Source organism: Juglans microcarpa x Juglans regia, chromosome 6D (genome assembly GCF_004785595.1).
Source record: "Juglans microcarpa x Juglans regia isolate MS1-56 chromosome 6D, Jm3101_v1.0, whole genome shotgun sequence".
NCBI lineage: Eukaryota > Viridiplantae > Streptophyta > Magnoliopsida > Fagales > Juglandaceae > Juglans > Juglans microcarpa x Juglans regia.
The window spans coordinates 18060475-18073613 of NC_054604.1; the positions used below are offsets into that span (position 1 = coordinate 18060475).

The 13139-nt window shown below is 33.0% G+C and overlaps 1 protein-coding gene across 2 annotated transcripts; it reads left to right on the forward strand.

Moving 5' to 3' along the window:
- Positions 1-2528: 2528 nt before the first annotated feature.
- LOC121234900 (transcription factor KUA1) lies at positions 2529-6328 on the forward strand. Of its 2 annotated transcripts, XM_041131037.1 has the most exons (4): positions 2552-3045; positions 4669-4877; positions 5467-5999; positions 6201-6328. In XM_041131037.1, the coding sequence occupies exons 1-3, from the start codon at positions 2757-2759 to the stop codon at positions 5971-5973; spliced, it is 1005 nt and encodes a 334-aa protein (XP_040986971.1). In that variant the 5' UTR covers positions 2552-2756; the 3' UTR covers positions 5974-5999; positions 6201-6328. The 2 variants fall into 2 exon arrangements, with proteins under 2 accessions (XP_040986970.1, XP_040986971.1); XM_041131036.1 differs by lacking the exon at positions 6201-6328 and having other exon boundaries at positions 2529-3045; positions 5467-6180.
- Positions 6329-13139: the final 6811 nt, after the last annotated feature.

Sequence of the window (13139 nt, forward strand, 5' to 3'; positions counted from 1 at the left end):
CATAATTAATGTTAAAATTTTAGCAAAACCTTTTCTCTTAAGTAGTGATTTTGGATGTTAAGATGAGATTATATAGTTTAGATAGTAAAATAAAATGAGATGATTTGTGAATAGTAGTGAAATAATTTGTGAATAGTAATAAATAATTTGAGTCAATATGTTTTATAGAGTTTCGAGAGAAGAGAGATAAAAAAACTGAATAAAAATATTATAAAATTAAAATATTATTAGAATATAATTTTTGTATATTATTTTTGTTTTAAGATTTTAAAAAGTTGAATTATTTTTTATATTTTTTTTAGATAAGACCCGGTTATGGATAACCGGTTACATAATCGGATCTGTAACCAAGTCCATATTGGATCCGGTTTGATCTTACCTGCCCGAATTCGCCTACATTTTAGGGATCCAGACCAGACCAGAAAAAATCCAATCCGGTTGCACATCCCTTATTCATACAACCTTAGGGTGTGCAAATTCCACGCATTCATTTTTAAAGAAATAAATAAATCTATAGTCCACATATAAAAACCTATATTTTAATAGTAGATTCTATTCTTTTCACATAAAATGCACTACGCTCATAAAACTAAAGGTTATATTGCATGTACATTTGTGGATATCACTGAATTTTCCACCATCCCTCCATTTATAGTCTCTTGCTTTTTGCCTGTCCCTCTTTTCCAAATGAAAATGTATTACTATGAATATTACAAATATATATACTGAAAACATATAAATGTGGAAAGCGTTTTTTTAGAAGAAGAGTGATAAAAAGAAGGTTGGTGGGGGAGTGGGGACTAATGTGAGTGCAAAATGCAAGTCAAAGTTGGGAAGTAAGAAGATAAGGGGCAAAACAGTAATCTGCCTCACCAACCCATTTTGTCCTCCTATATTTGGACGGATGCAAAAGCTAGAAGATATATGTAAACTTGATCTGGATATTATTTTTAGTATGAAAATACTTCAGCTTTTTATAAAAACAATGCTAAACATAAAAGAAATCGTTTTATCTTATCCTCCAATCTATAGTTCTTATCTATAACTGATTTTTTTTTTTTGATAAAAAACAAAGCCTGTATGAAAATCAAAGTGTAACACAATAGACACCCAAAAAATAAGAATAAAGTTTCCTAAGTTAAATTCAAAAAATTTCTTACAATCTATTAAATTAGGAAAATGATTTGTACAGTCAGGCATATTTGGATACCAATAGTGTTTTGAAATGTTTGAGAATTTGTTTGAGATTAAGTTTCGGAAAAGGAGAGAAGAAAACTGAATAAAAATATTTTTTTAAAATAACTATCGTTGTGGAGTTTGTGAATGTGAATGTGAATAAATAAAATTAAAAAATTGTTTGAATATAATTTTTTAATTTTATTTTTGTTTTAGAGTTTGTAAAAATTGTATTGATTTTTGTGTTTTGTTTTGAAGTTTGTAAAATGTATATTGATTTTTGTGTTTGAATAATAATTAGATAATGATTAAATGAAAAAATTACTTTTTTTTTAGTGATATTTTTAAATGAAGTTTTAAGAAATTTTGAAAATTTTGGTGTTACCCAAACATGCCCTAATTAGTGTGCAGAAGTTTTGCGCACTCCACTTAAATGATAAGATAAGATTTTATTTATAAAATTCAAATTTTTAAATTTCTCTTACAAATTAAATTATACGATATAAATACTTTACTAATTATATTATCTACACCATCTTATAAATAGAAATTTTCAATTATTTTTATGGCAATGTCCAACTTGGAAATTGTATTTAAACTCTTGGCTAGTCTAGGCAATTCTAGTGCATGTTTGAGATTGTGGTGGAAAATATAGTTTAAGTAATAAGTTTTATTATTAAAAAGTTATTTATTATTGGGTAACCATATGTTTAAAACACTTTAAAACATGTTATGTTTGTTTGGAAACACATTAAAAAAATGATTTATGAGGTGAAAATGATGATTATTTGATTTTTTAAAGAATGTGACAATATCTTTAAAAGTTGTAATTATTTAAAAGTTGTATTCCATATTGTCCGAAAAAGTATGATGCTGTTTTTATTTAACGTACTTTTTAACTTATTTGAGATTAAAAATTTTAATATATAACATCCAAATAATATAATTTTTTCATTAAAAAACTTTTAAAAATATTTAAACACTATTTAAAACTTGTAAGGCAATCCAAAACCTTAGATTTTCGAAAAACGTAAACTGAAAAACAAAATTGCAGATTGATATTAAATTTTATTAATCTCTGTCATTTGAAATTATTGGAGATTTTATGATATCAATAAATATGATAACATTTTAAAATAATAAATATGATTATTATTTTAATTTACTTGAGAAAATCTAGAGAGATCGCGACCCAATAAGCTCAAAAATATCTGTCCCAGCTAATCCTTTAAAAGGGAAATTAAATGATCACAAAAGATCATCAGGCTATTGTTTCGTCAGATCGACGGCCAGAATATAAAAGCGAATTGCATATTAAATTCCGGACGAAGCACGGAATCATCTCCATTTATCTACGACCAGATATATTACAATGTTATGGATAGTGTTCCTCTCTCTCTCCTCTCTCTCTCGTCCGCGAAAGCCGAGGAAGTAACAACAAAGGTCTGAAGCCCAACCGCCAAAGCTCTCTTCTCTCTCGGATCTTGTTGTTTGGAGTCCATTGGATCTGAATCCTGTCTCTTCCTCACGGGTGTTTAAAAATCTCCTTTCCTATTCCATCCGATCCGATTCGAGAAGCTATGACTCGGAGGTGCTCGCATTGCAGCCACAATGGGCACAACTCCCGGACGTGCCCCAACCGCGGTGTCAAGCTGTTCGGGGTCCGGCTGACCGACGGGTCGATCCGGAAGAGCGCTAGCATGGGAAATCTCAGCCACTACGCTGGGTCGGTTTCGGGGCTCAACCAGACCGGGTACAACACTCCGGGTTCGCCCGGCGAGACTCCGGACCACGGTGTGGCCGCGGACGGGTACGCGTCCGAGGACTTCGTGCCGGGCTCGTCCTCGAGCTGCCGTGAAAGAAAGAAAGGTCTCGATTTTTTGCTTCTTTTTGCTTTTGATTTCATTGTTATCGTTTATCAAAATCAAAGAAAGGTCTAACTTAACTGTTGGAATAACGGTAATTTATTTGTTATTCTCTTAAACAAAGGGAAAGTCACGATTTTTGCTTTTTTGCATGATTATGGTTGGACTCGGTGAAGAATTTAGAATATAAATTGAATGTAGAAAGAGAAAAACGGACTAATACTCTAGATTCTTCTCTTTTCCGTTTTTTTTTTTTTTTTTTTTTTGGCTTAGTAGTTTAAGGAATGAGTGGAGTAGGAAATGAGTGCGACAAGAACGTGCCTTTGACACTGATTGAGATTGGGTAAGGGAGCTTAAAATGCAAGCCCGGAAAAAAAAAAAAAAAAACAGTTCGTATGTTCTAGTTCCACAATTAGAGTTGAATATAATGGCTATCAATAAGCTAGATTAATAAAGAAATAAATAGAAAGTTTCTTGATCATATAAATAAATAAGTTACGAAAGTAAAAAAGTTGCCACTGAGGAATAGCAATCACTGCGTGGGGAGCCTATGGAATTGAGGAAAGCATTCTGGTGTGGCTTAAGTGGTAGAAAGGGTCGATAGGGCTTTGTTTGGTATTTTGTCCGGGTCTTATCAGGGAGAGTATATGACCTATGAACATAAAATTGTCATTTTAGTTTCTCCTATATTTTCGCTGGTACAAAACATTGCATTACCTGTTAGAGGTAGGGTAAAAGATATTTTTTTTTAGGAAAGAGTTAAAAAATAATCAGCCTTTAAGGGCACTCCTTAATCAACATACAATGTATTCTTCAAGGATTTTTTAATTGTCCTAACTACAACAGATTTGACAATGCGTCTGCTTAGGTTCGGAATGTTTGACAACTAAATTTTCTTTCTATGTTTCGATATTTTTGGAAGTTGAAAAAAGTTTTGGTTTCAGGGCTTGATAATTGTCCACAATGTGTCACCGTAAATTAGATGGTATAGATGTGTCAGCATTTAGCTTTACTGCTACAGGAATTATTAGCAGTGAATTGGTTGGTAAATTGTGGTGATTATCTGGGTGCTGGTGGCTTGTCTGTCCCTTAAGAAAAACTTACAGCTTTTTGGAAAGATGCACTATTTAACAACAAATGGCTAACTTGTTAGATAAACTTTTGAAGTTTCATAGTAGTGCTTTCAGAAGGCTAACTTAAACTTTATGGTTCTTTATATTTCTGGCGCAATTGTTGGTCTCAAATTTGATTTATTAGTGAGGAGCAGAAAGGAGAAATCAGGAGCTTTAAGTGCAAGGAAGGATACAACTTATCATCAGTATTATTTGTATATGCATGATGTTTATGGAATTTTGCATGATGTCTATAAGACACTAATTTATAAGATACAGTGTAGATGAAGCTTATCTGTTACAGAAATCTGTGACTATATCTATTTTACCTATAAAAAAAAGATGTTACAGAAATCTGATGTTATATGATGCTTATAATTTAATTCTGTTAAGTAATAGAAGATTAGTAAAAAACAAAAAGGAATATGATGCTTTTAATTTTATATCTATTTGCGGTTGTTTTGTATTGGGCATGCCCTGTTTTGTCTCTGAAATGTCTAATAGTTGACTTGCAGGCATTCCATGGACTGAAGACGAACATAGGATGTTTTTACTTGGACTACAGAAGCTTGGAAAGGGTGATTGGCGTGGAATATCTCGCAATTATGTTATATCAAGGACACCTACTCAAGTGGCCAGCCATGCTCAAAAGTATTTCATCAGGCAAACAAATGTATCTAGGAGAAAGAGACGCTCCAGCCTGTTTGATATTATAGCAGATGAAGTTAGTACCGTTCTTACCATTCGATGTGATAAAGTCAATTACGGTACCCATATGCACACACAGACACTCTTGGAAGAAGAAATTTCCTGATGCTTTCTATACTCCTGCGGATAATATAGTCTGATATGTAGTCATTTGTTAATGGCACATAATTTGGGCTTTCCGAACCTCCATGCAATGAAACAGAGCACTAAACTGGCAAGGTCATGCATCTTACATGTATGGGTCAATTTTGAATGGGTCTCAGCCTATTGTTAGGAGTCTCCCCTTTTTAGTTTTTCCCCTGATTATTTAAATTTATAGTTATAGACTGCACAAACAATATTTCTGGCCGATTTTGGTACTGGATAATTTAGTTGTAAGACTTGTGATGCTGTTGTTGTTCCCTGGTCTTCCAGTCGTCGTGAGATTGCTGTGCCTTTCCCCTTATGATGCCTGCTTGACATGTTGATTTCTTTTCCTGCACTTTTGCTCGTGGATGCTTTAAAGATTAATAAATGTTTGGAAGTTAAGTTCTTCTTTATCAGAAGATCTAGCTTTCCCCCATTTCTTCAAGTATCTTATATATTTGCCACTAATATTTCTGCAGTTAGTTGAAACTCAGATGGTACCGAGGGACTTCTTATCTGTCAACCAGTCACAGGCTGAAACACAGAGCAATCCTCCATTGCCTACAACTCCTGCTTTGGACGAAGAATGTGAATCAATGGACTCTAGCAACTCCAATGATGGAGATCCTGTTCCTCCAAACCAAGATAGTTCACAACCTCCCTACCCTTTGGTATATCCTGCTTATTTCTCGCCGTTCTTCCCGTTTTCTTTTCCATTTTGGCCGGGATACACTACAGAGGCAACTAAGAAGGAGACACATGAGGTCCTCAAGCCAACTGCAGTACATTCGAAGAGCTCAATCAATGTAGATGAGCTGGTTGGCATGTCAAAACTGAGCTTAGGAGAATCTATTGGCCATGCTGGTACATCCTCTCTTTCATTAAAACTACTAGAAGGGTCCTCTAGGCAGTCAGCATTTCATGCAAATCCAGCATCTGAGAGTACAAATATTAATTCAAGCAGTAGCCCAATCCATGCAGTTTGATGGGCAGCTTTTCCGAGCTTAAGTTAGCTCAATGCTGGGGAGGGGGTCTGTACAAGTTACTTTTAATACAAGACTAATAATGTGCAGTTTGGCTTGGTTTAGTTTAGTTTATATGGTGTTAATTAACTGAAGTCAGTTCTTAGATTGTAGGCCGTAGCATCATCTTAAAGAAGTTACTCGAATAATTAACATTGTTTGTGTTTGACATGTTTTGATTTTTGCCTCAGTTCTCCGATATTGATTGAAAGTTATGAAACCATGGAGTTAAGTGAGTGGTACTGCCAATAAACATTTAAACACCGACACTACTTAAATGCATGATTCATTCTCAATGTATTTATTATAGTTTGTAGAAGTTAGAATTGTTGTTCACTTTTATTAAGATTTGGGCTTGTGGGATATTGGGAGAAAGGGTTCTGAGGTTGTTTGCCTCAAGTGTGCTATTTATTTCTTTACAGTTTAGACTGCAAATATATGGAGAATTATGCCTTTGGGCAGTCTGTCATATCATGGATGACACAAAATCGCAAAGCACACTGTTGGAATTATCTAGGATTCTAGAGTATATATGTTTAACCGTTTGTCGAGAAAAGTCGATGTTACAGATGGAGAATTCGTTTGAGAACAGCGGTGAATACATGAGATGGAGAACATTGAAATATATATATATATATATATAGACGCAGATTGAAGGATAAACAAAATAGATCAAGTAAAAAGGACCAGATAACTGGAAGTAACAGAATATGAAACAGGAAATAAGAAATCAGAGTATGCACAATTAAGAATAGGCGGTAGAATCAGTCATATGCATGAATGCGAAATACAGAAAATAAATAGATGCAAAAATAACAATTTGCATTGAAATATAAGCTTAGTAAAATTACAAGCTTAAAATTATAAGTTTTAAACTTACAGAAGAATAGGTGAAGAAATGTATGTAATAGAGATGGAAGGTGAATTCTGAAAGGAGGAGGAGCATTAAGCTTGCCTTCCTTGAACCAGAAGTGCCCCTTTTATGTATGAAGGGGTCGCATTTTACAATAATTGAAACAGTAGAATAGAGTCCGTGAGTGAATAGTAATTGGGACTGTTCATTCACGTGAAAGTAAAATCATGATGTCTTCAAATTGCTTTCTCAGCGTGTCTTGCGGGAGCTTCTGTTTTGACACAAAACAATGGGTATCTTTGACAGAAGGTACTTTTCAGTCTGAGAGACGGTAGTCTTCCTTCGTCTGGTAGTGTCGGTAATGGAGCAATGGATTATTCATCGTTAGATAATCTTGGGGTTCCTTCATAATCATGTCCAAAAATATTTGAGTAGGGATCAGCCACGAAGGCTTCTGATGCTGCCTCTGATTTTTTATCTTCATCGGAATTGTCATTTTTCAAGGATTTTTTTATAAAGTTGAATTAAATCCTTTTTGCTTAATCATTCAAGAACATTGGTCTTCTATTTGGATTTTGAGGATTTCTTAGTGGAGGAAGCACTGGCTGCTTTCCCTCGTTGTGAAGTAGTTAGTGAAGCAGGTGCTTGGAATTGAAGATATCCAGTTGAAACAAGAGAACTATGTGTGATAGCAGGGAATTCTTCTTTATTTTGTAAATCTGGTGCAGTTTGTGGGAAGTCTCTGATCATATAATCAATAATGTTTTGGTATAGGGAAACATATCCCACCATTTTGTGAATGCATAACGGACTAAGATATCACCATGTCTCTCATAGTTCCATTTCATGATCCAAGGAATCTTGTACCATTTGCAGAAATGGAGACAGTAAGGAAACTTAATCATATTTCTGTCTAGTTTAGAACAAACAACATTGGAAAAATATTTAAATGCTTTGAGTAGTGGATCAGGAAAGTTTTCAGGGATAGGACCAAACTGGCTCCATCATGTGAGAAACCAGAATGGTAGTTTTCATTTAAACTTTTTGTCAAAATTGAGAAACCAAGAATGACTCATATCAGGAACTTGGAAAAACATGAATCTGTTCCAAGCATTGATGTAATCATAATAGTTATAGGAAATATCTGTATTAGCAAGTCTTTTAAAAGTAAAGGGGTTGGTTCCCCAATCTTCTTCTGTTATGACACGAAGAATATAAGCACTGTGGTAGATCAATTTTATTTTATCAGTTTTTTCATAAATGGTTTTATGAAAATTTAATCAGTTTGGACTAAGAGGTTGGAATAAAATTGAAGATTTTTTGTAGAATCTTCAGGGATCCAGTGAAATCTAGGGAGAAAGTAAGATAAAGCAATTTTAAAAGGGTCTGTATATACAGACCGATTTGGTTCAATGTAGAACAGATTGGTTGAATGCATCTTCCGTATATATTCAGTTTTGGACTTGGGAAGTAAATACTGAGTAACAGGTGCTGAAACAATAGCTTTGGCGTATGGATCATATGGGGTAGAAACAGTTAAAGCAAAAGAAGCAGGTTGAATTACTTTGCTGGGGGTAGTGAACCTATTGGCAATTTCAACAGGTGAAGCAGGCTCATTCTTGATGAGTTTTCTGTCAGGGATGGGGGTTGGAGGAGTTTGTTTTTCTTTTCCTTTTTTCTTGCTCATGGTTTGATGTCTGCAAGAATTCACGGGTAAGAAAATCAGGGATATAATTATTAGAACCTTTGATATATTCAATATCAAAATAAAAAATACTTAAAATAGCTTGCCATCATGCAAAAATATGTTTTGATGCAATGTTTTCAACATTTTTTTCTAATACATACTTAGCATTTTTGCAATCAATTCTTAGTGAGAAATTCTTATTAAGCAAATCACTTTGAAATTTAGAGATACATAGTACTATAGATAAAATTTCTTTTTTAATAGTATTATAATTACTCTGTGCAGAGTTCCAGACTCCAGAATGGAAGTGAACTATTTGTTTAGAAGAGTCTAGCGAAACAATTTGTTTCAGAATGCCACCATAACTAATGTTAGAGGCGTCTGTTTCAACAATTTTAAAAGAATCAGTAGTAGGAATGCCAAGGTACGGAAGAGTTTTGACATGTGCCTTAATCTGTTTAACAATGTTAGTATGAACTTCTGACCAAAGAGGAGGATTTTTCTGTAGTCGTTGAAACAAAGGACGGCATTGTTTTCTCATATCTTGGTAGAATTCAACAACATAATTAAGAGAACCAAGAAACCTTTTTAACTGGTTTTTGTAAAAAATGATATTTGGAAATTTGTCAGCAAATTCAATGGCCCGATTAATGGGTTTGAATTTTGCTTTAAGAGATGTCATAACCAAGGAATCGAATCTTGGTTTGAAATAATTTGATTTTCTTGGCTGAAACAACAAAGACCATTTAGTCTAATGATATCTAGAAACGAATTTAAATGTTTCCAGTGTTCATTAATAGACTTGGAGAATATGAGTATATTATCAATATAGACAATGGTGAAATAGGTGAATGAGTTAAAAATGTCATTCATGATGTTTTGGAATTCACTAGGGGCATTTTTAAGACCAAAAGGCATCACGTTCCACTCGTATTGTCCAAAAGGTGTATTGAAAGCAGTCTTATATCGGTCTGACTCTTCTATCTGGATTTGCCAAAATCGTGATTTTAGGTCAAATTTGGAAAAAACAACATCACTTAACTGATGAATCAAGTCATTTTTGTTAGGGATAGGGTACCTAATCCATTCTAAGACTTTGTTCAAAGGTTTGTAATTAATAACTAGGTGATGGGTCCCTCTCTCAATCTCAGCATTTTTCTGAACATAATAGGCTGCACAGGACCAAGGAGACCGACTATGCCTAATTATATTTTTATTGAGTAGATCAGTGATTTCTTTTTTACAAAATTCTAAAGTCTTACTATTCATTTGAATAGGTAGAGCTTTAATTAGAATATCCTTTTCATTAAAATCTTTGATATAAGGAAGAATAACAACATGTTTCTTCCTTTTCCGAAAAGCATTTGGTAAATCAGAACAAACATCAGAAATTAAACGTTTGTTAAAATCATCAATTTTGGATTGAAGTAAAGCACTAGATAATTGTTCTGAAACCTTCTTATATTTGATTTCTTGTTGAAGGAAATTCAAATATTTGGTTTTTGCAGAAAGCAAATATTTCAGACTTTTATCTGTATCAATTTTAAATCGCGAAGCAAATTTAAATTTGACTTTTTGTCCAAAAGGATCAGTAGTGATACCGTCCTTTTCAGTCAAAAAGGGATATAAAGAGGAAATAAAAGGGATTCCCAAAATTACTTTATTAGACATTTCTGACTAAAACAGAGAGAATTTTAAAACAGACATTATCTTGGCAAACATGAGTAGTATTAAGCTCATAATTGATCTTTATCTGAGATCCATTTGCCGAGAATAATCTTTAAGTAGATTTTTCAAAATATCTACTAGGTATTAGTCATTCTTAAATACAATTCATATCGGATTCAGAATCAATTATAGCAACAACTAAAAATTGAAATTCATGGCAAACAATAATAGTGACCCTTGAAAACCATTTGGGAGGAATAGTTTGACGAATCAAACATATCTGATTATCAACAGTCTTTTCTTTTTGGCTTGAATCAGAGTCATTCATTTGCTCATTATCAAAAGGAATATCTTGATCAAGTTGTTTGTCAATTTTGAAACATAAAAATTCTTGTTTTAAAACATCATTTTCAGATTTAAGATTATTAATTTCAGATTTGAATTCAATGATTTCTTTTTTAATAAAATTAATTTCATGTTGTAGATCACTAGTAGAAATATCTTTGGGTTTTTATCTTTTGAAATCTTTCCAATGTATCTTGAAAAATAATCATTTGCTTAGAAATTTCTGGTTCTTGGCGAACCATGGTCTTCTTAAGTTTAAGAATATATTCTTCTTTAAGCTCATGATTTGTGATTTGAGAAATCAAAGTTAGTAGTAGATTTTCTTGTTCTTTAGCCTTGGTTAAAACATTAACTGTTTTACTCAAGGATTTGCAACAAGATTTATGACAATTACAACCAAGCTTGATATTAGGAGAATCAAGAGATTCAATTTCTGAGTGATACTCTGAATCACTAGAACTAAACTCATGAATATCTGATGATGAAGAAGATTGTGTTTCTAGGAGTCAAAACAATTCTTTTTGATCATTGGCATCAATATTCAACTGATTAAGTTTCTTTTTGAGTTTATTGGGTTTCTGAGGACATTTATCAGCAAAATGCCCAGATTTGCCACAATTATAACATTTTTCTTCTAAAAATTTCTTTTTCTTAGAAAAGGATTTAGAAAAAGGTTTGTTTGAAGATTTTTTGTAAAATTCGTCATGGGGTTTTCTCCATGTCCCACCATGAGGTTTGGAATATTTTGTAAAATGTTTATGCTTTCTTCTAGATGGAGCAATAGAAGGAAGGCCAAATTGTTCATAAAAAGTTCTCATTTCGTATTTGGCTTTCTTGCTATTTTTCATCTGTTCACGAAGCATTCTTTGATCATTACACATACTAATACCAAGTTTCTTAATTACACTGAAAATATCACCATATGTGTAATTTTCGTAATTAAGAAATCCCGAGATATCAATAAGTTCTTTAACCTTATGAGCAAATAAACGGGGTACTCCATCAATAAACTTTTCCTTCCAGTAAGGCTTGTGACTATCGTCTCTAAGCATTACTCTAGAAATAAAAACATCTTGATACCATCTGTAATCAGACATTTGATGGCATTGTAAATTATTCAACTGATTACTAATATGATTAGTGATGTTGGAGGGAGTTCCAATAAAATGTTTAAGAATAGTGTAGATTAAAGTATTAACACCATCAGGATGTGTCATTCCTATAGTGTCGTAAAAAATAGGTAACCCTTCGTCATTACGCTTAACAGCGTTCTGAATGGTTTCTTTAGCCTCATCAGTGAGGTGCTTATCCCACTAATGACGAAGTGCTCCAGAAAAACTTTGTGTTAAAATAATAAAAATATCAGGTTGCCTGATGTTATTGTTAATATAAGCATTTGCGACTAAAGACATTTTACTCATGGTATTGAGAATTTCTTGCTCAGATAATCCATCAATATTCCATTCGTAAATCTTGTCAGCAGAGTAAGAAGTTGAGTTTGAAAAACTTTTTATTCAAATTGTAAATCATGAGGAGTAGGTCTGGAATACCAGTTCTTCGTCAGACTCATTGGTTTGGGTCCTTTTGAAGAGAATTTAGCTATCTCAGGTTTTAAACCAAAATTTTGAAAATTCATTTCAAGAAGATCAATATCCTTAGTAACAGATGAATCACTATCAAATGATTCTTCTGTGGTTTCAACAAAAACAACTTCTCTTTCGTTTCTAGTTAGAGCACTAGTAGAAGGTTGTTCTTTCTTAAGATCAGCAAGCATTTGATTAATTTTATCAAGGGTCTTGGTCTGTGGGTTTTTTAAATCGATTTTAGGCCGACTCTATGGTAAAATAATATAAGGTTTTTCAATAATTTTTGAATTCTTCTTTGGCTGATCTTTAGGGAAAACCAAAGGATTTTCAATAGTTGTTGAAATATGGACTGAAGTAAAAATAGGTTTTTCTGCTTTTTCTTCAATCCTATTCAACTGTTGTCCGATAGTATGAAGAGCAAGATTTACAAAATTATTTTGGTGAATAATCTTTCTTATTTCTTTCAAAATCTTGTCTTCTTTTGGATCTTTGGACACAGTTTCAGGGATCTTAAAAGGAGCAACAGTTACTTCATATCCTTTGTGCGAAACAAGGATTGCCTCCAAAGGCAGGTGACTCGATTGAATCACCATTTTGCATTCTTCCTTGACAAAATCATTTTTAACAACATTTAAACTATTTTTTGAAACATAATAGTTTTCAACAAAATAAAAAAAAAATATAAGCCTTTACAGGTCATTCATTTTTTCTTTCCATTTACTTTTAATACGTAATTTTTCAGAAGAAGAAAAAGTAGCATGATAGGCATTTCGCTTATCATGGTTTTCTTTTGAACTGTGTTCGTTAACAAAAGCAACTAAATCAAACTTAAAAGGCCTATTTATCACAGTAAGGCTGTGATGAATAGGTGCAACAGGAGCAGCCATATCTGAAGCTGTAGGAGATAAAGATGGAGTATCTTCTTCTTTATCAGCTTCTTCCTTTACGGACTTATCCTTGGATGTTTCAGCATCCTTGGTAGAATAATAAA

What these genes read in the sequence shown, in the direction of transcription:
- LOC121234900 (XM_041131036.1), top strand. Translation starts at nt 2,757, where the DNA reads ATGACTCGGAGGTGCTCGCATTGCAGCCACAATGGGCACAACTCCCGG. An exon ending in CTGCCGTGAAAGAAAGAAAG is followed by an intron (nt 3,046 to 4,668) that starts GTCTCGATTTTT and finishes GTTGACTTGCAG; the next exon opens with GCATTCCATGGACTGAAGAC. An exon ending in TTGATATTATAGCAGATGAA is followed by an intron (nt 4,878 to 5,466) that starts GTTAGTACCGTT and finishes ATATTTCTGCAG; the next exon opens with TTAGTTGAAACTCAGATGGT.